This window comes from Strix uralensis, chromosome 8, assembly GCF_047716275.1.
Source record: "Strix uralensis isolate ZFMK-TIS-50842 chromosome 8, bStrUra1, whole genome shotgun sequence".
Taxonomy (NCBI): Eukaryota; Metazoa; Chordata; class Aves; order Strigiformes; family Strigidae; genus Strix; species Strix uralensis.
Window position 1 is genome coordinate 24225271 of NC_133979.1, and position 27661 is coordinate 24252931.

General features: G+C 39.7%; 1 protein-coding gene across 6 annotated transcripts; it reads right to left on the bottom strand.

Moving 5' to 3' along the window:
- Window positions 1-2625: 2625 nt before the first annotated feature.
- SLC25A24 (solute carrier family 25 member 24) lies at window positions 2626-26041 on the bottom strand. 6 transcript variants are annotated; one of them, XM_074876679.1, is made up of 12 exons: window positions 25658-25797; window positions 20519-20628; window positions 16089-18788; window positions 14673-14799; window positions 14073-14160; window positions 13480-13591; window positions 10656-10814; window positions 10156-10308; window positions 8959-9066; window positions 7081-7248; window positions 5783-5933; window positions 2626-5123 (listed from the first exon to the last, which is right to left on the bottom strand). In XM_074876679.1, the coding sequence occupies exons 3-12, from the start codon at window positions 16155-16157 to the stop codon at window positions 4945-4947; spliced, it is 1314 nt and encodes a 437-aa protein (XP_074732780.1). In that variant the 5' UTR covers window positions 16158-18788; window positions 20519-20628; window positions 25658-25797; the 3' UTR covers window positions 2626-4944. The 6 variants fall into 6 exon arrangements, with proteins under 6 accessions (XP_074732780.1, XP_074732778.1, XP_074732779.1 ...); XM_074876677.1 differs by lacking the exons at window positions 16089-18788; window positions 20519-20628 and having other exon boundaries at window positions 2626-4325; window positions 4931-5123; window positions 25658-26041; XM_074876678.1 differs by lacking the exon at window positions 20519-20628 and having other exon boundaries at window positions 25658-25840.
- Window positions 26042-27661: the final 1620 nt, after the last annotated feature.

A 27661-nucleotide genomic window follows, 5' to 3' on the forward strand; every position in this document is an offset into this window, starting at 1 on the left:
ACCTATGCAGTACATACTGGACTCCTTTGTCAACCCTTTAGCAAAATAGACTCAAAGAGCTTAGGTGCACAATACTCACACATTTAGTTAGTTGCCAGAACACAAATAATTTTTACCCTGAATTGCACAAATATTGACAAAAAAAAGAAGTAATTATTCTACACACTTTCAGACACCAGGAGGGCTTAGAAGCTAGATATAATTCACACAGCAAGACTGCCAATATTCCAAAATCACTTTGTGTTGAATATCCAATTCTCACCAATTATGTTCTCCACAACATACAGTTCAGATCAGTATCTTGTTTTAATTTAAGCCTTAAAAGCCATCCCCAAGACCACTCAGACATGAGAAGGGGAAGCATTTAAAAACCACACTTCCTTACATGGCAAATAGCCTGCAGGTTAAGGTATCTTTCATATTTTAGTAGTTTACGTGTAGCAACATCACATCCTGCAACGCACTTCTTGGCATACCTTCTCTAACCTTCAAATACTAGAAGGGACTGAAAAAGATGCCAATACGTTCTGCTGCATACCAACTAGTGCAGCTAGCTCAGAGGTCTGAAACATGACACTAAAGAACAGAAGTCATCTCCACCTGGGCCTCAGAAGGCTAATCTGGGCATCAGGCAGGTCCACACCCAGCCTCACCTGGGTAGCGCAGCAGCACCCAGCCTTCTTTTGCAGAAAGGAAAGCTGCCAAGTGGCTTTCAGTACACAATGTTCACAGGGGCATTTCCACTCCAAGTGTGCAAGGCAGCTTGGGCCTGGGCTGCTGCCATGGTGAGGAACACCACTGCTGCTGCAGGCATATCCTACCAGGAAGCCCACCGCAGTCAGAAGGGGAAGACACACACACTGGCTGCCCTATTGTAAATTCCAACCCATTTCTGCAGTGTTTTCTAGCATTAGTGCTACTGAAGAGCAGTCGCACCCCACATATATCTTGAAGGGAAAACAAATAAAGATTTTCCTTTCCCTTCTGGGCCCATTATGTACAGGCCTATGCATAGGAAGGAACACCCCAGAAAAGCTAAGAGTTGTTCGGGATCAGTCTGGATGTGGATGCACAATTCCTGAACCTCTTATTAACTTACCAATGACACTACATGATTTACATCTTCTTCATGCCTCAGTTTCTTTAACTAAAGAGACAGTAGCAAGTTGTATGGCACTATTTTTCATGTGATCTACAGGCCCCACCTTTGCATACGTTCTGAAAAATATTAAACATCTAGCAAAAGATAAGATACAGAGGAAACGTAAAAGATCTTTTTCTGGACTGTAGAATTTAGCCAGTTTCAGACTAAACTTGTTAAGACAAAGGACAAAAGTAATCAGCAACCTACAAATCTGTCACCACTAATTTAAGAACTCAGAATGCATTATAGAAACACACTATTTCAACAGATTATGAAACATATTGGTGGAATACACTAAAAACTAAAGCAACAAGCTTGAAGAAACAGTCGAGATACTTGTTAGCATTCTATTTCCCTTGGCCAACACACAACAAACTTCAAAATTGTAGTAAAAATACTTTTATAAGGGAGAGAAGTATTCTGTCCTAAACAGACTGCCTGTCCATGTGTTTCTGCTGCCTCAGTGTAATTTTAACACAAGCTGCACGTAGTTGCAAGCAATTAGAAATAATGGTACTAGGTGCATTGAGGATCTGAGCTGTTTCAAAAGCCAAACATCATGCATGCTGCCTGTGTAATAACTCCCATACATAAAAAAGCATCTTATCAGGACCAGTCTTTGATAAAGAGACTGCAGATTTTAGTTTCCCAACAGGCTAACTTGAAAGCAATATTTTAAATACCTGTGCTACATTTTGTAGCAGTTTAGATTTTCTTTTTGGAAGGGATGGGGGGACCATCTAATTCAGACATCTTCAAGTTATGATCACCATGAGAGAGATCATTCACAGCCCAGCCTTTCCAATTGCAGAGAATTTCCAGTTAAAAGCATCCTTGCCTCAAGTAGAGTTGAGTGTCAGATTGTTCATTTTGTCAGGAATCACACACCGAGCATCTACCTCCCCGTTATTTAAAAGGAGACTTCTAAATCTTATGTTACAAGAACTGTATTTGCAGGAATCAGAGACAAGAAAAGCCTCCCTAATTTGTTTACAGTTATCTTCGACATTTGAAGGATTGGTTTGAAAAACTCGTAAGTTCTCAAAGCTGGCTACTAAGCACGCCTTTAGTAGGATAGCTATGCTATACATGCAGAGTCAATTAAGGCAATACAAAAGATTTTGTATTGGTCCATTGACTAACAAGTAAGATTAACATCAAGGCGAGATAAACATTAAGAGTTCTGTCACATAGCATGCACAGAAGCAAATCGTGGTGTAATACTGTTCAATGAACAAGCAAAAACACTAAACATTACGTGATCTTCCATTAAGTGATAAGACATCTAGAGTTTTAAATGGGATGACAATCAACTAATCTCAAACTAGGTTTTCAAATATCAATGTAATAGCAAAGTGTAGGCTAGTCTCAAACTTATTTTTAGATAAATTACCTTTGTTTTTGACATTGAGTATGCAATAAAAAAGTGTCATCTGTCTATCAGGCCATGAAAAAAAAAATATCAGCACACTCCAACCAGATAAGGAAACAAACATTTATTAGAAACTGGTAGTTTTATACAGCTAAAAAGGTAAACATATGTTTAAGAGACAAAGAATACACAATTGAACACAGTCATCATAAAGGCACATAATGCAAAGTTAAATTTGAAAGACCCCGTCTTTTCAACATCTGAAAACATCGTTACCATAATTTTCAACACTCATAATGGCACTTGCACACTATGAACAAAATGGAGCAAGTCTAGAAGATAGACACTGCTGAAGTCATCTTTGCACCACATGCACACACGATACATTTGCTTATTGGTCACAGTCAAACAAAATGATTGGGAACCGATCTCACAAATCCCACAAAGATACAAGAATGTTGGCAAAGCCAAGAAACATTCAGATCAGAAAGGCATTGTACGTATGGATGATTTGGATAGAATGACTTTATGTTTTTTAAAAAAAAGTGCAGAGTCCAAGGTTTCCCTAAAGGGAAGGCCAAAAGACACAGCTAAAGCTGCCATTTTCTGAAATCTGTAAAACAGCATTTTATAATACAAATTTTACGGACTTGCTATATATCAGTTTATGGAGAATAAACACCAGCCATGGAAGAACTGAACACAGATTTACATCTGAATGTTGTTTGAAAAATATGGCCCAAATAGCATGTGAAACAAGGGAGGTTCAGGCTGTTATTATGTTTGCTTTCTTACTTGTTTGTTTAAAAAACCTAAAAAAATTAAAAAAGAAAAAAAGAGAGAGAGACCTTATAGGAACAAAGTTCTTCCTTCAGTAATCCAATTTCAGGAAGTGGTCGAAGAGCAGTTGCTTTTAGAAGGCCAGAATAAGTATAATCTCAAATTCACAAAGATTAAGATACCACACATTGCAGGAACCAGAAAAAGCCCAAAAAATGAGTTTGGCAATAATTGTCACTCTATTTCAGTGTCCAGGCCTGAAGGCAACTGAAACGCAGCACCGCCTCTACCCCCCCATCCCCTGCCAAGGAAGTCACTTTGGAAGTACTTGTACATGGAAACACCTAACTTTTTGCATTGAGGAAGTGCTGCTTTGTTTTTTGAGGAGAAACTGTTTCTCAAGCACTACCAAGTTCTGTGTGCATGCTTTGCTTGCTTCATTAACGTCAATCTGATGGACACCTGAGATCAGCAGTCCCATTTGGTCACTTGGATAAAACGCTTCAGTATTTTACTATCTGAATTTCACACACACAGCCAGCGTGCACAGAAGACTGTGAGGGAAAGAGAATTTAACTCACATGACAAACCTGTAAAACTTCACATAATAATGCAACCTTCTATTGGCTAAAAGCACATAGTGGACTGTAGCCCTCTGAGTAAGGGAAAGAATAGAGTCCAAAATGAGAAGCATTTCTCTCCAAGGCAGCTATGATGAGCTCCCCTACTGGCTGTATTACTATCAGCTTAATACTGGATCCTCCACCCCATTTTTAAAAAGCAACTTGCACTTGTATGGAATGAATCTAGCAACCAAGCTTTTTCTGTTCCTGTATATTATGATCGTATAAAACATGCAGCTGTAACCCAAAGCTTGCCGTGGTTAATGGTGCTAACATTCACAAGTGCAATGAAAAGCAGGTCCAGTGAAGCAAGTTATGAAAATCACTGATTGTATTACGGAAGTACTGTATAAATCCATTTGAGGTATTCTGATGCCATGGAACAGCAGTTTCTCAGGCTCTTATTCTTTAAATTAAAAAAAAAAAAAAAAAAAGGTCAGCCTGAAGGTAAAGGTGATGGGCTACATTTTAATGTGTTGCTCCACCCTTGTCTGTATCTAAGATCCTATTTCTTACAAACGTAACATTAAATCTTCAAAAATATTAACAGTAAGTGCTTACTTTTAGGCGTGCAAAATGTTGCCTGTGAATTGCATGAGTATAGGCAGCATGACAAAACAAAAAGTCCCTTTCATATATTCAGTATCAAGGCAGTATAAACTTCTCCTACCTTTGGTTTGATCCAGGCCAAATACACATTTAGAGAAGACAAATACAAAAAAAAAAAAGCCAATGAGTAAAATATGCATGATTTCCTGAAAATATAAACATATTGCTGATTTAAAGATAGTATCTTGATTTTTTTTTTTTAAACTCAGTGACATTTTGAAGTGCAATATAGGTATCTGTTTAGAAACGGTGAACTAGTATTTAAGAAGGTTTCTTCCCACTTCAGGGCAAAAGTAGAAGTTGCAGCATCTCTCCACAAAGATCTGTCTCTGACTGTGAAAGCAGATGACTTGAGAAATCATTTTTGTTCTGGTGTTTCCAACAGCATTAGAAGCATCTCACCTTTTTCCTTCATTTCATGCTATTCCCAAATTCTGCTTCATTTTTTCATATACAACATAGCTGATGCTGACAGCCGGAAGCACTTTCATAAAATTAGGGGCTATGCCCCTATAAAGTCCCTGGATTCCCTCTGCAGCAATAATTCTTTGAAAGAGACCGACCATGTTTAGCTGTGGAGCTCCTTGCACTGAGGCTAGAACAAAAAGATAATGTGTTACACAACAGTTGTGCTACTATTAAAATTCTTAAGCAAGTATTAAACACCTGGGTGGTGAGCCTACTATCACCTCTAGGGTCACTGATTAAAACTTGAGTCCTCACAGAGAGTTCTCTTTAATCCCAGAGATTTGAGAGATATCCATGTGTCTAAGTCCCACTGAAAAGCATTACCCACCTACATTCCTTTGGAAATCCAGGCTCCTACCCTTAAGTCTGTGCACAAACCTATCAAGCAAAGATCTCAGCTATGAAACTGTCTTTATGAAATGTCCTCCAGAGCAAACAATGATGTCCACCTTCACAGGATGATGCAAGTCCTTTTCATTTTACCTCTAAAATTTCTAAATTTTAGAAGAGTGCTTGCAGACTATAACAGGAGTTCTATGCCTGGTAGTCTTGTATGGAACGTGGCTCTCAGAGCACAGAACACTGGTGTCTGAAATGTTACATTTGACTCGAGTATGAAGAACAATGTTGGGGCTAATAGGGAAAAGGGACCAATGTTAAGAAGCATTTTCCAGATAAGTCGTTGGTTTTCCAAGTTGTTTTTTTTTATTCCCATGTCTCTGCTACAGCTATCCCAAATGACACAATGTGACCACCCAGAAACATTTTCAGTACAACAGGACTCACCTTGAGCCTGCATGCGTGTTCTGATAAGAGCAAGAGGATAACTGGCCAACTGCCCACATGTGCTGGAAACTGTACCACATCCCAACAAGACAAAAACACCTGGGTTAGCGGAACTTGATGCATAGTGTTCTAGCCATGTACTCTTTAACAGCTGCCAAGATATAAAATTAAGTAATCAGACAAGGGATCTGCATTCAAGAAAGTAAACAAATACATCTTCATTCATAATGAATCTTACAGGCTCAATCCTGAAAAGCACCGATCTCACTACACCGGTCCTACATTCTTACTTTTAAAGTGCACAGGCAAACACCTCAGCACACGGATAAGGACTTTAACCAGACTACAGTAGCTAGGGCCTAGAAGACAAATCCTTCAGAGATCCAGCAGCAGGAACAGTGCCCATGTTCTAGACCTGTGAATACTCTGGGGGGAGGAGGAGGCAGAAGGAAACACAACTCAGCACCCCACAGGGTGCAATAAAAGCTGACACAGCTGTGCACATCACCCATGCAGAAGCAAGGATGCAAACTGTAGAAAAGAACTTCCATACTGCCTTGAAAATGTTTGCTCAAGCAATTCTGCTGATTACTGTTGCAGTCTCACAGAAAAATTTGTCTAGACTAGAAAAAAAATTAGCCCGTGCCTCTGAGTTACTTAACACACTTTGAAGCAACACCTAGCATCTAAGGTAGATACAGAATTTTAAATGTTGCTGAGGGGTTTAAGAGGTGCCAGTTCCTCTTGAAAAGAAAAAGAGCCGTGTTTCAAACTCCTCACAACAACTGGATGTCAGCCACAAAGAATTCTGGCAACATGCACAAACACATGGAATTCGGGTTACTATAATCCAATTACAAATCAGAGAAAATGGGAAAAAAAAAATGTATTGAGTATCATAAATGCAGGATAGGTAACATAACAGGAATATCATATCAGGTTTTTAAGGCCCGTATTTGCTACAGAACAGGTATGTTCCAGTCTAACAGGGTTAGTTAAGTATGCAAGCACGTTGTACTGCCAAGGTCTATATAATCGTGCCTTATGAGTAGATTTCTTGTTTGGTAGTTGTGTGTAAGGGCCCATCAGCACAGGCACCCCTCCAGGAGGGACAGCCAAAGAAAAATGTTGAAGTCTAGTAAGATTAGTGGAAATTCTCATTTGTCTGTTTTAAATTGAAGGTAACTGCAGTACTACAAGCATATTACAAATCTAATGATACAGGTATTTCAAAGAATCTTTAACCTTTTCGTAAATTAACTAATGAAAGCTACACGCATTCAGTGATCTAAACTCACCTCATAAACAGCAAGGTCAATGCCAGCGTAAGGAATTATACCCAGAATATTAGGAATATAGCCTTTGTAGAAGGCCTTTACACCTTCTCTTTTTAAGATCTTCTTAGCACAGTCAAACATCCCAGAATATTGCCCTGTTTTACCCACAGCCAATCTGGTCTTTAAAACCTAAAGGGGAAAAAACAGTAGCCTTCATTACATACATATTAGTTAATTTATTTTGTAAAGTCAGGAAAACACAGCATCTCTCTGCTTATTCAGTTGTCTGGAACTGCTTTACCTTTTTGTTCTTCAAACCTCCTTTGTGATGACTACTGTTAAGGCTTTGTTAGCAGTAGGCTTCTTCAGGTTTATCGTTAGTTTCAGGTTTATCATTAGTGCAGAGTAGCTGCACTACACACACTACCATACACTAGCTTACAAATTATTAGCCATTTAAAATTGCATTTTAGCTTTCTTTTTTTGATTAAAAGAGGCAGATTTTTGATCAACTTGAAGGCAACAGTGTGGGCAATATTTAATAGAAGCATTAGCTAAAGAACGAGTGAGAGCATTAACATACTAGCAGATCACACTTCTGATCTGAGAACAGCATATTAAGTATATTACGAAAACAATCTTTCTAAAAGCATGACACTTTGAGAGGTAGTTAAGGGATGTAAAGATTACATCTCACTACTGAAACTCAGCATCTGATTAATAATGCAAACAAGTCTATACAGCATCTTAGGACAAAGAAATTAATAACAGTATCCAAAAGAAACCACAGAGGGAATTTCCTGAGCAAGAATTTGGCCTACTTTAAAGCCTCATAAGACTGCAGCTTCCTCAGGAGTTTCCTGACACTTTTCTTTTCTCTTTTACTTAGAAATACCCTAAAAAACACTTCTAGGACAGTATTATATCTTTGTTAGGAAGATCTTATTGTAGATTAGTTCACCTGTCTCCATTGTTCAGTATAATCCAGATGATCTACATAACATTTCAGTTATTGTATAATTTAACCCATCTCTGTACTCAGGCTAGCTGTGATTCAGCAGCTCTAACAGCAAGGATGCTATGTAAAGAGAGATCATTATCACTGTCAGCAATGAAAACAACTAAGTCCTATTTCTACTGACACCCCTCCCTGTGAAAAAGGTATTTAGGTTACATTTTCCATTACTTCCAAATCATGACGTTGGCATTGGTTTAATCCCAGACCCAACATCTATTCCAGTTATTTGTGCGAGATAAACTTTCTGGGGAACCAGCAGCAAAGGAAGTACATCCTACTTCTATTTTTAAAAAGCAGGATGCGAAATAGCTACCCTAGAGTAGTTAATATATTAACTCTAGTTAAATTGCAACATGTATAGTACCACATACGAATATGTCCTACAAAGGAAATAACAGTTAATCCACCCAGCCTCAACTGTAGCTGTTATATCCTCCCTCCATACTGATCTCTTAATCAGACGCAGCTCCCAACCATAATGCAACAGAACTTCATCAGTTCTGCTACAGACAAGACCATTCCTTGCTTACATACAGTGGGAAAAAGTCTTATGCTGAATTTAGAAAATACTTGAAAGTGTACTTAATTTTAAATGTGTTCTTGGATTATTTTTTCCCTGAACTAGGTTTTATTCAAACATTGCTTTAGACAATATTACACAGCCAAATATATAGAAAAATTACAAGTATCAATTAGGACATAGTATATTCTAAAATGCCTAGTACCGAAATTCCGAAAGGAAATTCAAAGTAAAAATAAATTAGGATATAAGAATATAGAGGAAATCCTACACTACTTTCAAGAGCAAAATGGATTTTACTTTGGAAATGAACCAGACATTTGGCAGAGTCTCCAGTGGAAGCAGATTCTCTGTCACTTACCTCCATGGGATAAATAGAAGTTTGTGCTGTTGCTCCAGCCAAAGAACCAGATACAAATCTTTCAACAGTGCCTAACTTCCCATCATCCTTAGTGAGTATCTTCTTATACTGTATAGTTAAAGCACATAAAATAAACATCACACACTTTTTAGGAAAGGCAAGAGTTACTACGATAGGCAGGAATACAGCACAAAATGGTTTTTCAAGCTGTACTTACTTTTTCACGTATTTACAGCTACATTTACTAACCCAACTCTGTGGACAAAGATTCTCAAGAATACAATACGTACTGCAGCCTGCAAGAATCCTTTACATCAAACACCTCAGCCACCACAGTACTGTCAGGTATTGTACAAACAGCCAACGCAAGGGTACCCACACTACGGCCCCCAGATAACAGAGGAACCAGACTCCTTTGCAGATCCAATTCTCCAGTCAAAGAATCAAAGATCAGCTACCATGTTCAGAGACACTTAGAGAGCTCTACATACTGTTTCATTCAAGACAGAGACACCATCATGCACGAATGCACAATCAGCTCCGAAAAGGCAGAGCAAGAGTAAGGAATAATGTGCTCAAGGTTACTCTATAGCATCAAAATCTGCCGTTCAGTCTTGCTATATCCCAAAGTTTGCTTGACTTTTTGTTGTCTTTATTTGATAGCTGTACAGAGATGTGCAGTATGTTCATTTAGTCTTACTCAAGGCACTAGCAAGCCCCACAGAGGAAAAATAAAGATCATTTAACTACACCAGAATGGGAGTTCATTTTCCAAAGGAGGATTAGGCCTTAACATGATGCTTAAAGCTGATTCAGAGGTAAATATAACTCTGAAATCCAGGATGAGGGCATTTTACATAGCACCATGATATCTGACTTAAAAAGAATCCTGTATAAGTTCAGCTAACATAATGTGCTAAGTTTTTGGTGGTTGTCACTTTGAAGCAACAAACTAGATATTAATGCAGTACTCCATATAAAGCTATGCAGACTGGAGGACAGTTTAAGATGTATGACAGATTTAGTTTATTTACACTGCTTATAATACAATAGCAAGATCTGTCTAACATCAAGTACATCTATTAACAGAATACCATGATAAGAATTCCTACATAATACAACAGTGCAAATAATGAGCGGTGAAAGTGATACAGTATTTTATTTACCATTATTTTCCTTCCTGATTTATCATCCTACCTGTTCGTAAGCCCAGAACTTAATAGCTGTTTCAGGAGCTATTTTCACAACATTTACACCATTTCCCCTCCAGAGGGATCGAACACCACCTTCTTTCAACATTTGCTTAAAACCACTGGCTATGTTCATTTTGTTTGATTTTGAACCATGAACCTAAAAAAAACCAAAGTGACAGTAAAGAACATTGCTCTGATTAAATTGTAAAACATCACCTAAGTATTAAATTGCTTAAATGTATGAAGTAGCAAAATCACATCCACCATTGAAGAAAAAAAAAAAATCTTATTTTAGTGGCACAAGTACTATAATATTTTGTTTACATTTTTGTCAATATGACTATGGAAAAGACAGTTTTCATGAACACAAATATGGAAATTGTCAAAACATAACTAGTCCTCCATCATCTAGATATTGTGTTTGGCCATCAGTTTTCTGTAACAGCTCTCTAAAAAGTGAAGCGATACCCTGGAAACTGAAACATTCTTGAACATTGCACCTACCTGCATCATCACTTTAAGACGATCTAACGGTGCTGTACCTGTTCGAGAGACAGCACCAGCCACTCCTCCTGCCAACAGCTGTTTCCACCACTGTCCAGTCTTTTTCTCTTCCTCCGTGAACTCATCTGGAACAGTCAAACTATCTCCTATATCCAACACCTATTAGAATCCAAAGCAAAGATGTGCAAAATAACTATCTCATTCCATCATCTCTACTTCATCAGCAGTTCCAATTCCAAGTTAACCTACCACCTGAGAATATGTAAATAAAATGCTAGTTAAAAATAAAAATTACCTCTAGTTTACATTCTATAATTAACTTGCTATGGATTGCTATTGCTATTCAATGAATTTCACTTCTTCAGTCAATAGCAATGCAATAGCACTTCTACACAGATAATGAGCAGTAACACCCCAGACCCACCATTTCAAAGACTGCACCATCATCATTAAAAATTATGACAAATTTCCGCCTTGAGTATGGCCCAAACAAAGACATTCTGTCACGATCAGTAGACCTTTACAGTCAGCACTAAAGCTCAAATGCTCATATGTTGCAGCTAACCTTTCAGCAGACAGCCTTCTGGGATTAGTTTGATAATCTCCTAAGGATGCTAACAAGAGATTTCTCTCTCACATGGTAATTTATTCACACATATGTGGGATTTCTCTCCTCCCCAACATTTTAAAGTAGCATTTTTACAGCAGAATTTTCTATTTCTGGTAACTGCTGTGTATTATCTTACAAAACAACAAGTTTGACTAATGCTTTATACATTTTCTTATAATCAGTTACACTGAAAGACACATTAATGACTTTTTCAACTGTGAAAGTTTGAAATTTCATTAAAAGGTGCATGTTTGTTTTACCATTCATATTGATCAAAGAACAACACTACTATAGGCTTTAGCGATAAAGCTGTCCAAGACCTAAGACTATGGAATCTCACATATCACCTAAACATAGTCTCTGCTCTTCATGTAATTTATAACCATCACATATGAGAAAAAATACATCATAGATAATGCAATGCCAGTATTATGCATAAATTAAACCTATAAAGAAGCAGAATGTTTTAATAACTGATAAGTACTGACCAGGGAGTATGTTAACTGACAAACTTTTTTCAACTACTGCTGATTTTAATTCTAGACACCATGTCCCTAATTTATGCTGTGTTCCCTATCTGTTAAGTAGACAGAAAGCTGTCTTGGTCATCTGGAACACAAGAATGGTGATATGCAGATTATAGATACAGCCACTGGACAAACAGGATAAGCACCAACTATTCTGGATACTGAACACAGAACAGATTAATAGGAAAATCCTTTCACCTTTCTGACATTCATCGTTTCCAAGTAAGGTGTCATCAATTGCTCAACTACATGGAATCATCAAAAGATCAACCAGAACTCTCAAAATATCAATCCAATGTTCTTAGAGATAGTATGTATATCTACCAGGGTTTAAACCTTGTGTCTCCTGAGCCCTAAACACAACTAAGAAAAAAAGCTAATCTGAGGGTGTTTATAACAGAAAGACCACGGCTACCAACTCATAATAATTCTATGCCAATGCAACTATCGGCTTGGAAGAGTCTGACAGCAATTAAAATGTTACAATAAAAACAGAATGGGAAGAGCTGTCAATGCCAGCCAGGCGTGTGAGGTCTCACATCTGCTCTTATCTGAAACACCAGCTGTGTTGCCATATAGCTGGATTTTGCTTGCTGTGATAACGGGGTCATCAGCTGACTGCAACACTGGAAGATCGCAAGAGACTACTAAAATTGTTTCTTGGGGTAACTAATGACATTACATAATAATAATTTTAAAAAAAATCTTATGTTTAATAATAGTAATACAAAGAATCTTATTACAGCAAAGGGGGTTTTTCCACTAAGTAAACTAGGACCAGGGCTATTTGATCTCATAGCAGTGCTTCAAGTGTTTTCTTCAGCAAACAGGGAGCTAACTCCCTTTTGGCAAGCATTTCTGAATTGAGGTTGTACAGTGTGAAACACTCTAAGCTTTCAGATCTCATAAACTGTTTTTTTAATTATAGAAATGCTGACTAATCGCTGAAGATATAAATGGCCTCACTATATTCAAAGAAATCTGTCTTTACCTAACTTTATGGATTACTCCAATAATCTACAGGAAGGATACTTAGTTAACAGGATTACTATTGGTTTACTTATTATTTGTTGTTAAAAGTCAGTCACTGTGGTAAGTCACAGGTGGCAAGAGCTCCACTCAATAGTAACTTAAAAAAATTACCTGCACAGTAGATATACTGCTGTATATTGCCATTCCTAAATGAAATTCTATAGCACAAAAGTGTGAGAACATGTGCATAGAAAATCACTAATGACACCAGTGATTTTATGAGAATGTTGCTCTATAAAAGCAAATACTGAACTAATTTCAACATAAGAAAACGTTAAAATGTTTCTGTAATTTGTTTCAACACAGCAAAAGCACTGAACATAAGAATGTACTGTAATGTGAAAACAAAATAATTTAATATTGTGGTTATTATCTTTCTGTGGAATATCTCCAAAGGAAGAACAGGATTCCTTCCTAAGAACTACTGATAATTATTGCCAAAGTCTAGATTAAGTTCTCTGTTCAGAAGAAAGTCACGTGACACCATCCTGCTTGTAAATGGTACAGCACAAAGTGAAAAGGAAAACCAAACAATCTCAAATACAGGTACGCTTGAAATAGAACTACTGTGAAGCTGTTACACTCAATATTGCAAATCAACCCAGCAGAGATGAACTTAAGAGCTGCACTAAGTTAAAAGAAAAATTGAACTTACCGTGGAATGTTTCCAATATCGAATTATTTCCTCAATGTCTGTAGCTGGGTTAAACATAAAATGATCTCTCCACTCATTCCAGTCTACTGACATTGTCCCATCAGCATCAATACTGAAAAGAAATTGAACAAAACTATGTAAGGAAATAATAGCAGGGATGGGTTTTTGTCCTGTTTTTTGCCTTTTTTTTTTTTTTTAAATATTGGCCATCACATCAGTGACAACTGACTGTAAATTCCATATAGAGACTTCAAGGCTGAATCTGCCGTGGCCTTTCAATACTATGCTTTTCTTATCCAAGTGCATCTGGCATATTCCATTTAAAAACATAATATAATGCTTCATTCTATCAACAACATTTACAGGGAAATGAGATAACATTCTCCTCCCAGAACCAGAAGCTCAAATAGTAACTAGACTTACTATCACCCAAGAACAGATGGAATATGTGAGAATTCCTATAAAGGCACCACTGAAGGTACCGACACCTTTCGAGGTTATAAGCCCATTTATCCTGTTCTCTGAATTATAAAAATATAATAATTAACCATTCAAAGAAGCTTAGAATACTTTAAGAAATAATAATTCCTGACCTTTGCAGGATCTTTTCTGCCTGTTTTTCTGAAATGCTTATACCCAATATCTTGAGGGACTGGACAACTTCTGATGGTTCAATTTTTCCTTGAAACATTAAAAAAAAGATGCTACATATTAAAAACATGGAGCCTAATACACTTAGCACTTTGGAGCTCATTAAGTTCCACTGTAACACATAATAGCAAAGATAATTTAAAACTAAATTTAAACACAGATGATGTACTTTGTCTACTACAAGGACTGAGCGAAGGTAAGTACATTAAAATCATGCAACCAAATGAGATGCAAACATTCAGTGAGTTAAAAATTATTTTATCTTTAATAGATACTTAGAAACTTCCTTATAGTTTCTCCATCTGGGGAACAAAGAGCCCCAGATCAACGGACCTGGAAGATAATAAAAAAGAAAAGAGACTATAATCACTTATTATTTCAATCTATAGTAAACTATAATTATGATCCTATTAAGGAGAAGAAGTAGGGATTCCATATTCACAACTTTTTGTCTCCAGCTTAGACAAAGAATATAAATGAAGATAACTTTTAATGCACAGTATCTGCAAAAGTTTGAACAAAGAAAATAAATCAAGGCATACCATCATTGTTTTTGTCCAGGCTCTTAAATGCCAGTTTCATCTTTTTCTCATGATCTTTAAGATATTGCATAAATTCTTCAAAATCTAGCTGTCCATCCTGGTTAGTATCTCCAGCTTTAAAAATTTTCTGTGGAGAGAAAATTCAACATTTGACTTTTCCAAATTACAGATCACAAATCAACAGCAGCACGGCACAGCCCCGGCTTTAAGAAAAGCATCATACTGGTCACTTTGGGAGTCAAATCAGGAAAACACCCAAAGATACACTTCAGAGCTATATTTTGTTTTCAGAATTTAACACACATTCAGTATTTTCATAAAGAAAAAAAACAGCAGCAAAGACAGATTTAAGTAAGCATTATTTATTATTTACATAATTTTCCTATTCAAAGATTTTAAGGTTTCTTACCAGCACTGGCAAATTACACATACAGGTATCAAATAACTGGGGGGGTGGGGGAGGTGGGCACACGGGGACAGGACAAAAATCCGGAAAGATAACAACTTTAAGCCTGTGATTTTCCTGGTTATACATGAAATGTGTCAGTATGTCAGTAAAATTAAACAAATACAGTCTTAACTAGCCTCTTTAATTCAGTGGTCTATTAATTATGAATTATAAAGATAAAAATACAAATAGCAATTAACTATTTAACTGTTGACCAACAAAAGTACAAAGATCTTGCCTGACCAGCACTTCCACCCCTCAGGGTTTGAGAAGGCAGGGCTTTCTGCTTCAAACTGAAGCCCTGACAAAAATTTAAAACAAACAACAACAGCCTTCTAACAAAGTGAAGCACAGTTATCTTCCATTTTTTCATGTGTTTCCTAGTAACTGTCCTGCAGATAAGAAACATTTACATGTATAATGGTATACAATTGCCAGCACTGCAGGAAACAAGTCTTGAAGTACAGCCTAGGCATACACCTCTCCATCAACAAAGGGCCAGAATACTTTACCATCTTTGTGTGTAAAAACATACTTTGTAAAAAAGGGAAATTACAGCAGGCCCCCCAGGCAACATTCTGTAACTGCTGAGGCTTGTCTGCAAAGACAAAGCCCCAGGAAGAGCGAAGCCCAGACTAACAAACTCTGCAGGATTTATTAGCTTGGGCTTTATGCCACAGCAAGGGCTGCTCCACGCATGGCGGGCTGCAGAGAGAACAGCAGGGCCGAGGAGAGGCAAGGCCCACAGCAAACCCCACCGGCACCTTCCATCCGCTCTCACACTTCCATCTCCTCTGGCAAGATGCACAGGAAGAGAGCAGGGAAATCCACCCCAAACCCCTGCTCTAGAACACAAGATTTAAGGGGAAATTATGCCTTCTTTCTTTGTTTGGGCATCAGACCCTGTGGTTTCCCTGTGTAAAATCCTACAGGGGCAGCACTCTGTACCAGACAGACAGGAGACCAACCTGGCAGCACAATCTCTTCATTAATTTGCAGTAAGTTTCAGAGCACTTCAGGGTACACGAAAAGCACATGCCAAAAATTCTTCCAAATATCTTTTATTTTGCAGACGGCCTTGCACAACTGTAGTTTCTGAATAAAGTAACTCTCAATAAGATTTGCACCGCTGTTCTAATCTGAAAAATCCGGTTTTAATCATTTTGTTTACTCCACTGTAATTAGTAGAAGTCCTCAGAAGACCTAAATCCAACAAATTCTAGCCTACAGAAACTAAAGAAAGGTCAAAACTCTGGTGGATTTATTGCAGGTGTCTGAAAAAATTTGAAGACATCTGAACACGTTTATGTTACCTCCTTTATCTTTCCTATCCCTCTACTAAAAGAAATATACTTAAATATACAATCTCAAAAAAAACAAAATTCCTAAGATTACCATAGATTTCTCAATGGAAGGAAGACGGTGTGGTACTTCACAGTGAAATAAGCAGCAAATTATTTACCTCCCACAATACAGCAAGTTATGCACAATAAAATCAACTCAAGTCACCGCATACTTAGATAAAGGTGTTTGGTATCATAGAAAAATGGTGTTCTTAGTATACTCTTAAGTCCAGCTTGATTGTAATTTCTATTAATAACCTGTCAACAAAAATATACTCATCAATTCAGTTTCATGCCCTTGCTAATATGGTTAGCGCTGTTCAGAATTTCCCATTACAAAAAAAGTATATTTATTGAAGTTTATGGATGCATTCCTAACCATGACCTTCTAACAAGAAATTAAGGCTAATAATTATTCAAAAAAACCCCAAACAAACATTAAAAAAAAAAAAACAAACATTAAAAATTACTCTAGCCAGGAAGGAGTCCCCCCCTCAAAGACACTGCAATCTCAACCCATCTTGTACTCCCCGCATGGCACCTCATATCGCAAGATCCGAGTGTCCTGCTAGACTCCCACAAGCTACTGAGAAGAGGCAATTAATTTATGTGGCAGTCATACACACACTTTGAGTGAATTCTAACCAACACAAATTGTTACTATTCCCTGTTGCTATCTGAACTACACAAACAAAAACACAGAACAAGGAAGGTAGTGTTCTAGCTCACAGGTATGACAAAACTTTAACTAAATTCTAATTACAAAACCTCCACTGCTGAGGATGACTTGAGCCAAAGAAAACGGAAATTCCTAGGAGGTTTAGAGAGCTGGCAATTAGCATGTGTGAAGGGGGGCACCTTTCATTTCATCTGTCAAATGAGCAGATTTCATACTGCAACAACTAGAAAAGGATAAGCACAAACATACTCTCCATTCCCTACTTTTGTTTTTAGTTATTTTCCAGACTTCACGGCAGTCTCAGCCACTCTCAGTGCAGCAAAACAGAAGTGACAGGGAACAAAAACCTACACTTTTCCTCAGCAGGCACATGCATTTTTCTCACATTACAAATGTAAAAGTTCATACAAACAAAAGCCTCTTGTTGTTTATCAAAAGTACTAATTATGTGGGTGTTAAACTTTCAGATTAAAACCAGCAATTTGCAAGTTTGTGGAACAAACAGGAACACTGAAAGGAGCTTGCCTTCCACTTAGAGAGCAGAAACTCCCTCATGGAGGTTATACACCCAGTGGGCATAGAGCCAGCAGGAAGACGTGTACCTGATTCTGTGGGGAGCCTGGCACACTAACTCCCAGGTACCAACTGCCCATCCACAGCATCAAATAATTCAGGTTGGAAGGGACCTCTGGAGGCCATCGAGCAGAACCCTGGCTCAAAGCCTGTCTAATTACATCTAATTAGATGGGGTCACGCAGGACCACATCCAATTGAGTACTGAACATCTCCAAGGATGGAGATTCCACAGCCTCCCCAGGCAACCTGTTCCAACATTCTATCACCCTCACTTCAGTTCAACAAGGAATCCAACTCTGCTGTTCTGCATTTCATATACTACCAGATTTTGCATAGTTACAACCTCTTGTCACCATGCCACTTCCTGGTTCACCAACTTCTCTGATGAAGGAGAACTGGATGCATTTTAAAATAGGCACACTTACAACAATAGAAAAGGAACCAAACTAGATGCCAGTCCTCGCTTGGAAGTCCTGGGAAACAATGTTCAGTGTGCCTGCCACGTAAAACCTGCCCTTTCTTGTTTACAGACTTACTGTGGGATCACCCGACCTTTATGTAGGCCCAGCCCCAAGATGAAAATGTTTGTTTTTCAAAGCATGTAATTTATTTTCTCATGGTTTGAAAACTTTAACCCCAAGCAATAAACATAATTCACTAGATAAAATGAAATGGTGACCGCATAAAGAATTGCTAATTACTGATAGATACAGGAAGATGGATAGATGATCTTTCCTTTTAATACTACAGGCTTTCTCATATACTGACTACAATGCTCCTGTGCTGACCTATTTGGTCATGACATTGCTCCCTCCTCCTTTTCTCTTCTTCTTCCCCCTTTTTTTTAAATTCTGCTACTTTTGTTCTTTTTCTGCTGTATATTTTGTTAATACAGCTGCTTTCAAAGTCCCGCACAGCAAGGCAACACCAATGTGAAAGGCCACAAGCAGACTGAAATACTGAAGAATTTTATTTTTAAGTCTCTCAATTATATAAAGCATGTTGCAGTGTTGAATTCCTACGCCTTCAGAAGACCTCTGTATTTGGTGTGGAAACATAAACCAGCAGGTCTGTTGAAAAAAAAAAAAAAAAAAAAATCAGAAAAGTCACAGACAGGCTTTATATACCCTAAAAATCCTGATGCTCTGTAGGCTGCCTGACGAATTATTAGATTACTTTGTGACAAAGTTATTAACTTTAACACTTTCATAGCTACAACGTAAAAAAAAAAACCAAACAGAGAATGCAGGACACTAGAAATCTTAATGTTTTTATGTATACTTTTAAATTCACAGTTTAATTTTTATATTACTTAGTATCATTGAGTATTGTGCATAAGCCTTCACATTCTGGTTACAAAACTGAATTGTGTGTGGAAGGTAGGACTGCTCAGTACAAATGATTACCAATCATCTATTCATTAGCTTGTTATTTCAGCTAATTAATATAATGTAAAGAATATTTAAAAGGAAGTGATTCATCAAGAAGTTACTGGGTGTTTCTGGCTTCCTATCATGCCATCTACAATACATGAGTAAAAAACCAACACTTAAAGATACATAACTGGTGCAATTAGCAAGTCATTGTTCTGCAATCTATGACTAGAGTTCCAAAGGGCACAGTTACAAATACTGCACAGAAAAAACACCAGCACCACAGTAAGAACAGCATCATGTCTTTGGACATTCACAAATTTCATATTTTCTTTTAAAACCAGAGGTACTACATATAAAACCAATCACAATATTCACTTCCCCTCTTCTCCCCTTTTTCTATTCTTTCCCTCTTCACCTCCAAAATAATTAGTGCCAGTCATTCACATAGCTCTGCATTCTACAATTTTAAGTTATTATACTGTAATCTTATTGGAAGCCAAATTCAGTCACAGCTCAAGTATACATACCTCTTCTCTCTTTACTGGATATGTACCCTACAATACTAAAAACTAAGGTTGTCCTTTTCCTATTTATATCTGTCAAGACTGCACAAATTTATGACACACAATGATAACCCAAAAAACAGATTATTAAAGTCAGTCTTGTCAAACTGCATCAGTTGGGAGATAAATCCAGCATAAAGGGAAAGGGCCTGAGGATGTGTCCACACAGCATTATACCCTAACCAGTGAGTCCACATACCACACTAACAAACTAGACTGTCACTTAACCTCCAGAAATCCAACACAACGCTGCATTTTGAACAAAACAGTAGTTTGCACTGCCTCTAAAGACCTCACAACTAGTTCAAGGGCTGCATTCATATTTATTCGCTTCCCTCACAAAGGATACTACCAACACATAAACAGTACCCAAGCAGGTTCTTTAAACCTGTCACAGACACAAAGAGTCCCCCACTCCAGTACAGCAGACTCGCACCCTTGGCAGTGGCAGAGATGTGGCTACCTGCTGCAGAGCTTCCCCTTCCCTGCAACAGGGAAGCACTTCTCAGTGGTCCATAGCAGGTAACAGAATCTCTACAAAAGCAGCCTAACAAGGAAGAGATGCAAGTTGTGAGTATGCTCTCCAATGTGCATTGCAGAAGCTGCTCCCTCAGGACCTGGATAAACTCTCTCAACTCATAGCTGTGAATTAGATTCGAAGAACCTAAAACAGCATAAATGGGAGATGCAAACTATCCCTTGTACCTTCATTCATCATTCCTTGCAAGTTACACTGGTATTTTTGACTTTGAACATACTTGGTAGACTGACTTTTTCCATTAAATAAGACTAATCTGCTACAGAGGCATCCCCACCTTACAGTCACCTTAAAAGGTTTACCAGTTTACCTTGCTTATTTACCTGGGACACACTGCTGTCTCAAGACAGGGATTTAGCAAATCATTTCAACATGCAGTTAAGAGATCTTCCAGAGGTGGGGGTTCCCATATTTGGTGCCTGGCATTCTTGCACTTTGCAGCAACAAGAGGAAGAATTAATCATTCACTGTACCCTGTCACTGTTCAGGAAAAAACCTATCAAGTTAGTATTAAAAAAATTAATTTTACCTCCTTGGATGTTTAAAGTGTTGTGAAAACAAACATATTCATCTTGCTCTTTCATATGGAGACTTGGAGACTACCGCACAGTGTCAGTTAAAAGCTTCCTAAGTTGTACACATTGAAATCAAAATGACCTACATGTCTGCTTACAGCTGAAGTCAGATACATTACTGAAGCTGCTTGTGGTATTTCACAATTCAGTTGCAATAATCAGACATAATTGTAACACCTATTATGACCTGAAAAGCAAAATTTAAAGGAACCAAGTGGTTCCAGTTTTCTACAATCACATGACATGACATTTGTTTTGGTAAAAAGTTGAAGATGCCTGTCTAAATCTATAGTACTGGTTTTTGGCATACTATTAAGGTCAGAGAAAGCTTCATTTCACATAAAGAATGACACACAGACATGAAAGTGCTGAAGCTTATAAGTCTGTGAATCTGCATATCATGTATGATAATAATTTCTAAGAGTAGATACTGTGTGATCAAAAATGCCCAGAAGTTGCCAAAGTAATGAGTGCTTTTTGTACGTTTCTAGCCAAGCTACAACACAATGAAGAGGCTTCTGTTAACTTGGTCTACTAGCCTTCTAATTTTGCCATGTAAGGGAAGTTACCAAAATTAAGAAAAGTGCAAAAACCTTAATAAAACAGTGGAGAAGTGTTCAAGGGCATATTTAGCTTAGTCACTAAACAAGCTTGTGCTTTCTGGACTAAGAACAGCTACGATAAGTTCAAGCTCTGAAGCACTACCTAGCTGTAGTTTTTAGAGGCCAGAGAAAAGCACAGGAGGAAACAATGCACACCTGGCCCTGTTCTCACCCGTCCTCTCCCACAGAGATGCAGCACTGTAACACAGCACAGGGGCCTGCCTCACTTGACAGAATTCTGAATTTTCTTTTGTTTAAATGCATCAACACGCTTCAAGTGTTCTGAGTATTTTTAGACTTTGTTGGACTAAAATTTTCATAAACACAGTCGATGACTCTAAACAGACCATATTCTGATTGCTGAGAATTTAGTCTCATCGGGCCCTGTTTCCACCACACAGAGGTGTCTCATCACTCTCTTTCTTCATCTAAGGAGCCTTAATGTAGCCGAAGTCTTATGTCAAAACCTGACAGAGAGTCAGTCCAAATAAGACCATTATATTGTTTCCAGTATGTAGTTATTCATTTCAATAACATCTTTCTACTCCTAGCTCCAGGACTCAATGTATAAATAGTACCTGAATTTGAATGCTTGGCTGTTCCCACCACAAACTGAAGCTTGAAATACGGGGTTTGCCTCCTACAGGTTTACTGTAAGGATTGATTGCAACAGAAGGAAAGGGTGAACAAAAATAGTACTTCATATAACCACTCGCACCATTTATGGTACTCCTGCCTAAGAGACTCACGGCATTCTGAAGACACAGGATGAGATCATTTGAGATCTGATCCCAGCATCTATTTTGTGTCTCTACTGGACAACTCCACTAATCAAAGTGACCATAAAATAGCTGTTAATGTTGCTTGTAGAGCACCATTTGATACTGTCACCACACTGAATTCCTTCTTCATAGGTGTTGATGTATTATGTCAGGAATCTTTTGTAAAGCTTTGCAAAGTTACCCATTCCTAGCGGGTAAAATAATACAATATAAAACTGGAGTCATCCTGGCAGCCTCTGAGCAGCACACATTTTGGATTTTCCACTGGTTTACTTTTGTCTGTCAGATGCTGACAGGAGGCAGGTCAAGTAGAACACAAAGTCAGGGACTTCTGTCACGTTGTGCTATGATGACTTGCTATGAGGAAAAAATGATTCTTCCTTAGAGGGATATGCAACCTATCTCCAAAGCTTAGCACATAGTTTCACATCAATTCTCTTATCTACAATGTTACTTCACCTAAAAGAATGTCTCAAAATACATTAAACATTAATAAAACTGCCAAGAGAACTGATGAAAGGTGAAATAAAAAGAGCATACCAGTAGTCTATTACTCAAATGGATAGCAGCTTTGTATCTTTTAAAGACATGCATATACCTTCTAGAAAGGAATTACATTTCAAGAGGAAATACTAGTAGCACAAACACTAATTTATACCCTGAAGATAATGACCTGGGATGAACCAACTGACTTTGCAGTGAAACACAGTAACACTCACATGGTCCCTTACCAGGAGTTACACAGGAAGCAGCTACGCCCCCCAGAAGTACAGTGACCAACGCTCCGTGTACACGGATTTCATCCCATGCAACGGAAGCCAGTCCTGCAACAATATTTTTGGAAATCTAACCCACACCTGCATCTAGAACACAACAACAGTGCAAGGCCTGAGACCCCAACCCAGCTGTGAGGCACCAAAGCCTGTTCTGCTTTAGGATACCCCAAGGTCTGCCCACCCTGTAGTGCCACTATGTTGGCAGGGCTGAGCAGTTCAGTAGCTGACACTTTGCCACATCGTGTAACATTTCCACATCTCATTTCCTTACTCATTAGTTATTAGTAATTATAAGACTACTTCTGCCTCTCCAAACACAAAATATGACGACTCAGTATCTGACTTCATGAATAAAACACCTTTTTACCTAGTAGTAAAAAGACATTTTACTCAATTCAGCATCACTTTAGAGCTTGAAGTGAAGCAAGTGGGAGAAGGCAGCTTTGAGCTGCAAGAAAGTACAGGAAGCAGATTAGCTACGTAAAGACAGGAAAGAAGCTGGAGGCAAATCTGACTGAGGCTCTCTTATCACAACAAGTTTAGTTATTAACAGTTATATATAGACTATATATGTATACACTATAAAAATATACTAAATAAACTCTAGACTATATATATAGTCTAGTTTCTAGTTCAAACTGTGCCACCATTAAGTTTAAAATAGTGAGCATATAGAAGTTCCAGTGCACTCCAACAATTCTTCCGCCCCTCTCAAACATGCAACATGACTCATGGTTTATTTTGTTTACTCTGTGTTTCTTAAGCAACTAAAAGCAGCCAGTTCCTGTTCTCCATTACATCCAGGTAAGTCTAACTTATCTCTATTGATTTCACGGGTTTCACTTCCAGTTTATCCTGTAGCAACTGAGAAGTTTGACAGATTCTCAGATGTACAGTATTAATGAAAATCATCACACAGCGATCTTGAGAAAGAACTCAGAATTTCAATTCTAAGTTGCTCAAAACTTCAGAAGCACACCACTTGAGTCTCAGGGCTTTCAGTGAATTGTGTGGGAAGACCACCCTTGTTAAACGCCAGAAAATTAACTGGTCACCTGTTGTTCAATGGAAGTAAAAATCCCTAATTGTTACAGTCAAACTGGTACAACAGGTTTTCAACAATCTGTATATAATGTGTGACTTAAGTTCGAAACTAGCATGCTCTTAATACAGATAACTCTCATGGATAAGCAAACAGGCCAAACCATCCCTCCCTTATATACTAAAAACTGGGAACACAAAATGTACTTATTTTAAAGATGATTTTGATCAGAAGCAATATTAAAGTGAAGGAATGCTTTCATTTATACTCCCAGATAAGCATCATTCAACTCAAGAGGCCTGCTTGATACTTCTCCCTTAAGTATATGAGACAGAGAATTAAATATACCAAAAAGAGGTAAAATAGAGACCAAATAATGAGACCATGGGAAAGAATTGGCAGTCTCCCACAATTAGTATAAGGTCGCTGAAATTGAATTATTGACCCAACATATGTCTTAACACTGCAGTCAAAATTTACGTTCACTTTCCTGAACCTCTTTCAGAAAGTATGCAACAGCTAGTACAGGCAGTAGAATGCCCTCTAACCATTCTTTATACTGAAACAAAGAACAGGACTGTTACGGTAATAGCTCCAGCACAGATCTCAGCTGTAGCTGTTCAGCCTAAATAAACCTATGTGTGCCTTTTCAGCACAGACTTGCCTTACCACACAAATACTCAGGCCTCCAGATTTACGCATTAAGCAATTTTATATTCTGATCCCCGAGGATTACTGTGAACAACTAGGAAAGAGAAGTTTCTTTTCCAGGCACAGGTCTGATTTACTAGTGCAACTCAGCATCGCACTGGAATGCTTGATGTTTCAACTTTTATTGACTTGTGAGGTCACAACATTGGTAACTGGGGACAAAGAAATCTGTCAGTCCAACCCAATCACTGCAGAATCCACAGCACAGAGCGCGTGCTGTTTTGAGGTCTGATAGCCGCTGTTGCAAGTGTGCACTTTTAAATAGAAGGGTCTTGGCACCAGACATAGCCCATACCAAGAAGAATCATTTCCATGTCCGTGTGTTCATAGAGACTGAGCTTCAATAACTAGTTCTGATATTGCAACCTACTGTTACACTGATTTACTTACCTGCTGCTTCGGCAAAGTTTATTTTGTTCGGACCTAGATTATGCAAAGGTGGAGTGACAAACAAAAGCTGTAAATCGACATCCAGTATGATAAAGGAAGTCAAAAGTCGACACATGATGAATAAACTCGGTCGTGCCCACTTGGCAACGGAACGGCCGACAGCCGTACTGTGAATAGCGTTCGCACTCAGGAAACTACATCTACAGCCCTGGGCCGTGCCCGCACACTACGGCCCCGGGACAGGCACGGCGTCACCGGGGAGGGGGAAGGCCGGCTCGGGGCCGACCAGGAGCGACCCAAAGCCCCCGGATGTGGCTCCCGGGTCTGGAGCAGCCCCCGACGCGCCGCCTCGGCTCTGGGGCCGTCCCGGCGAGCCCCAGCCGGGCAGCGCCCCGTCCCTCACGGGCTGGGGCGGCCAGGCCGCGCCTCGTCCTCCGCACGGCCGGGGGGTGCCGGAGAGAGACCGCTCGCAGGCGGCTGCTCCTCCGGGAGGCAGCGCCGGGGCGAGGCGGCCCAAGATCAGGGAAGGGCCGCAGCGGCTAAAGACAGGGGAAGGGGCTGCCGCGTCCCCGGCCCGCTCTCACCTCCTCCGCCTCTTTTCCCAGGGGGATGCCCATGGCCCGGAGGCCCGTCTGGAGCTCGGCGATATCCACCCTCCCATCTTCGTTGAGGTCTAGCTTCTTGAAGAGGTTAGCGTACCGGGAGTCGCCATCCCTGCTCCCGTCGCAGGCGGCCGCCGGCAAGATGAAGCCTCGCAGGAGCTGGAACATGGCGGGGCCGTGCGGTGCGGGCAGCGGGACACTCGCCCCTCGGCTCCCGCGGGCTGGACGCGGAGCGGAGGCACCGCCTGTGCCGCTGCCAACGCCCGCAGCTGCCAGAGGAGGAGCCGGCCCGGCCCGGCCCCGCCTCAGCAGCGAGGCGGAGGAGGGAGGACGGCGGAGCCCTTGGGACGATCCCCACCCTCCCTCCGCCGCTGAGGCGAGCGAGCGGGAGGCGGGAAACGAGGCGCTGAGGGGAGGGGGCGGGCGGCAGCCGCAGCCCCGCAGGCTCGCGTCAGCTCTTCCTCCCGCACTTACACGGTTGTATCCAGCTAAACATTTCCCGTGCAAGCACAGAAGCGCCAACAACGCTGCAAAAGACCTATTTTGGATACCTTGGCTCATTCTAATCACCAGGCATTGAGGTCTGGGGTTGAAGCTGGCTGAAGAGCCCCTAAGTCTAGAGACTGTCTATGAAAGATCTTGTCTTGCTTGGCCTAACAGAACAAAGACTAAAAGAGAAAGCTTCTAGATTTTTTGCTTCATAAATAAATCAGTGGAGTAAATGCAAAAGGACATAGCTGGTATAAGAACAGATGGATAGAAAATGTCAGCAAGTAGGCTCTCCATGAGAGCGCTGCAGTGAAAACAAGAGCTGCTGAATTGAGTTTTGCTTTCCTGGTGCATATTCAGTCAATACACAACCATGGAAAGTGCATTTCAGCCCTATAGCAGCAACTTAGCCTTGCTCAAAGAGTAATTAATAAAGCTAATGTGCTACATTGTCTGACCATAGACAAATTGATGTTTGAAAAAGGGCTAGATGCTACTATGACTTGCATATGTAAAGACTACCTGATTGTGTTAGAGATTCATTGGATTACAGAGTAAGTGGGGTGGGAGGGGACCTCAGGGAGTCTGTAGTCCAACCTCCTGCTTAAAGCAAGTTCAGCCACGAACTCAGACCCGGTTACTTAGGTCTTTATTCAGTCTTGAAGACCTCCAAGGATGGAGACTGGACAACCTCCCCAGGCAGCCTGCTCTGCAGCCTGACTGTCCTCACAGGGAAGAAGCTTTTCTCTTTTGATCCACTCTGAGCTCAGTTCATTTCAATTTGTGCCTGGTGTCTCTCATCCTCCCACCATGCCCCACTACAAGAACCCTGACCCTATCTTCTTTATAAACTCTCTATAGGCACCAGGAAAGTGGAGGCCTCCTTTTAGGTCCCCACAAAGCCTTCTTTTCTTCCAGCTGAGCAAGCTCAGTTTCCTCAGCCTCTCCTCACAAAGCAAGTGCTCCAGCCCCCAGACATCTTGGTGGCCCTCTGCTGAACTCTCCACTTTATCCATGTCTTTTAGGTGTTGGGGAGCCCAGAACTGGAACAGAGTGTCTAAATACAGTCTAGCTTGTGCAGAGTAGAAGGGGATAATCACCTCTCTCCATCTGCTGGCCATGCTTTTGTTAATACAGCCCAGGATGCTGCTGGCATTGTTTACTACCAGGACAGAGTGCTGGCCCCTGCTCCCTTTGCTCTCTGCCAATACTCCCAGGTCCTTCTCAGCAGAGCTGCTCCCTGGCCTGTATCACTGAAAGGGGCTGTTCCTTCCCACATGCTGTACTTCACGTTTGTCTTTTCTGACTTCCACAAGGTCCGTCACCCCATTCCTCCAGCCACTTCTGAATGGCAGCCCTACCCCCAAGCACTCCAGGTGGCCCCTTACTGTTTGGGGTCATCTGGAAAGTTGATGAGAGTGTACACTCTGCTGCCTCCACCCAGCTGATAAGTGTGTTAAACAAGACAGGTCCAAATATAAACGTTACTTTGTTAGT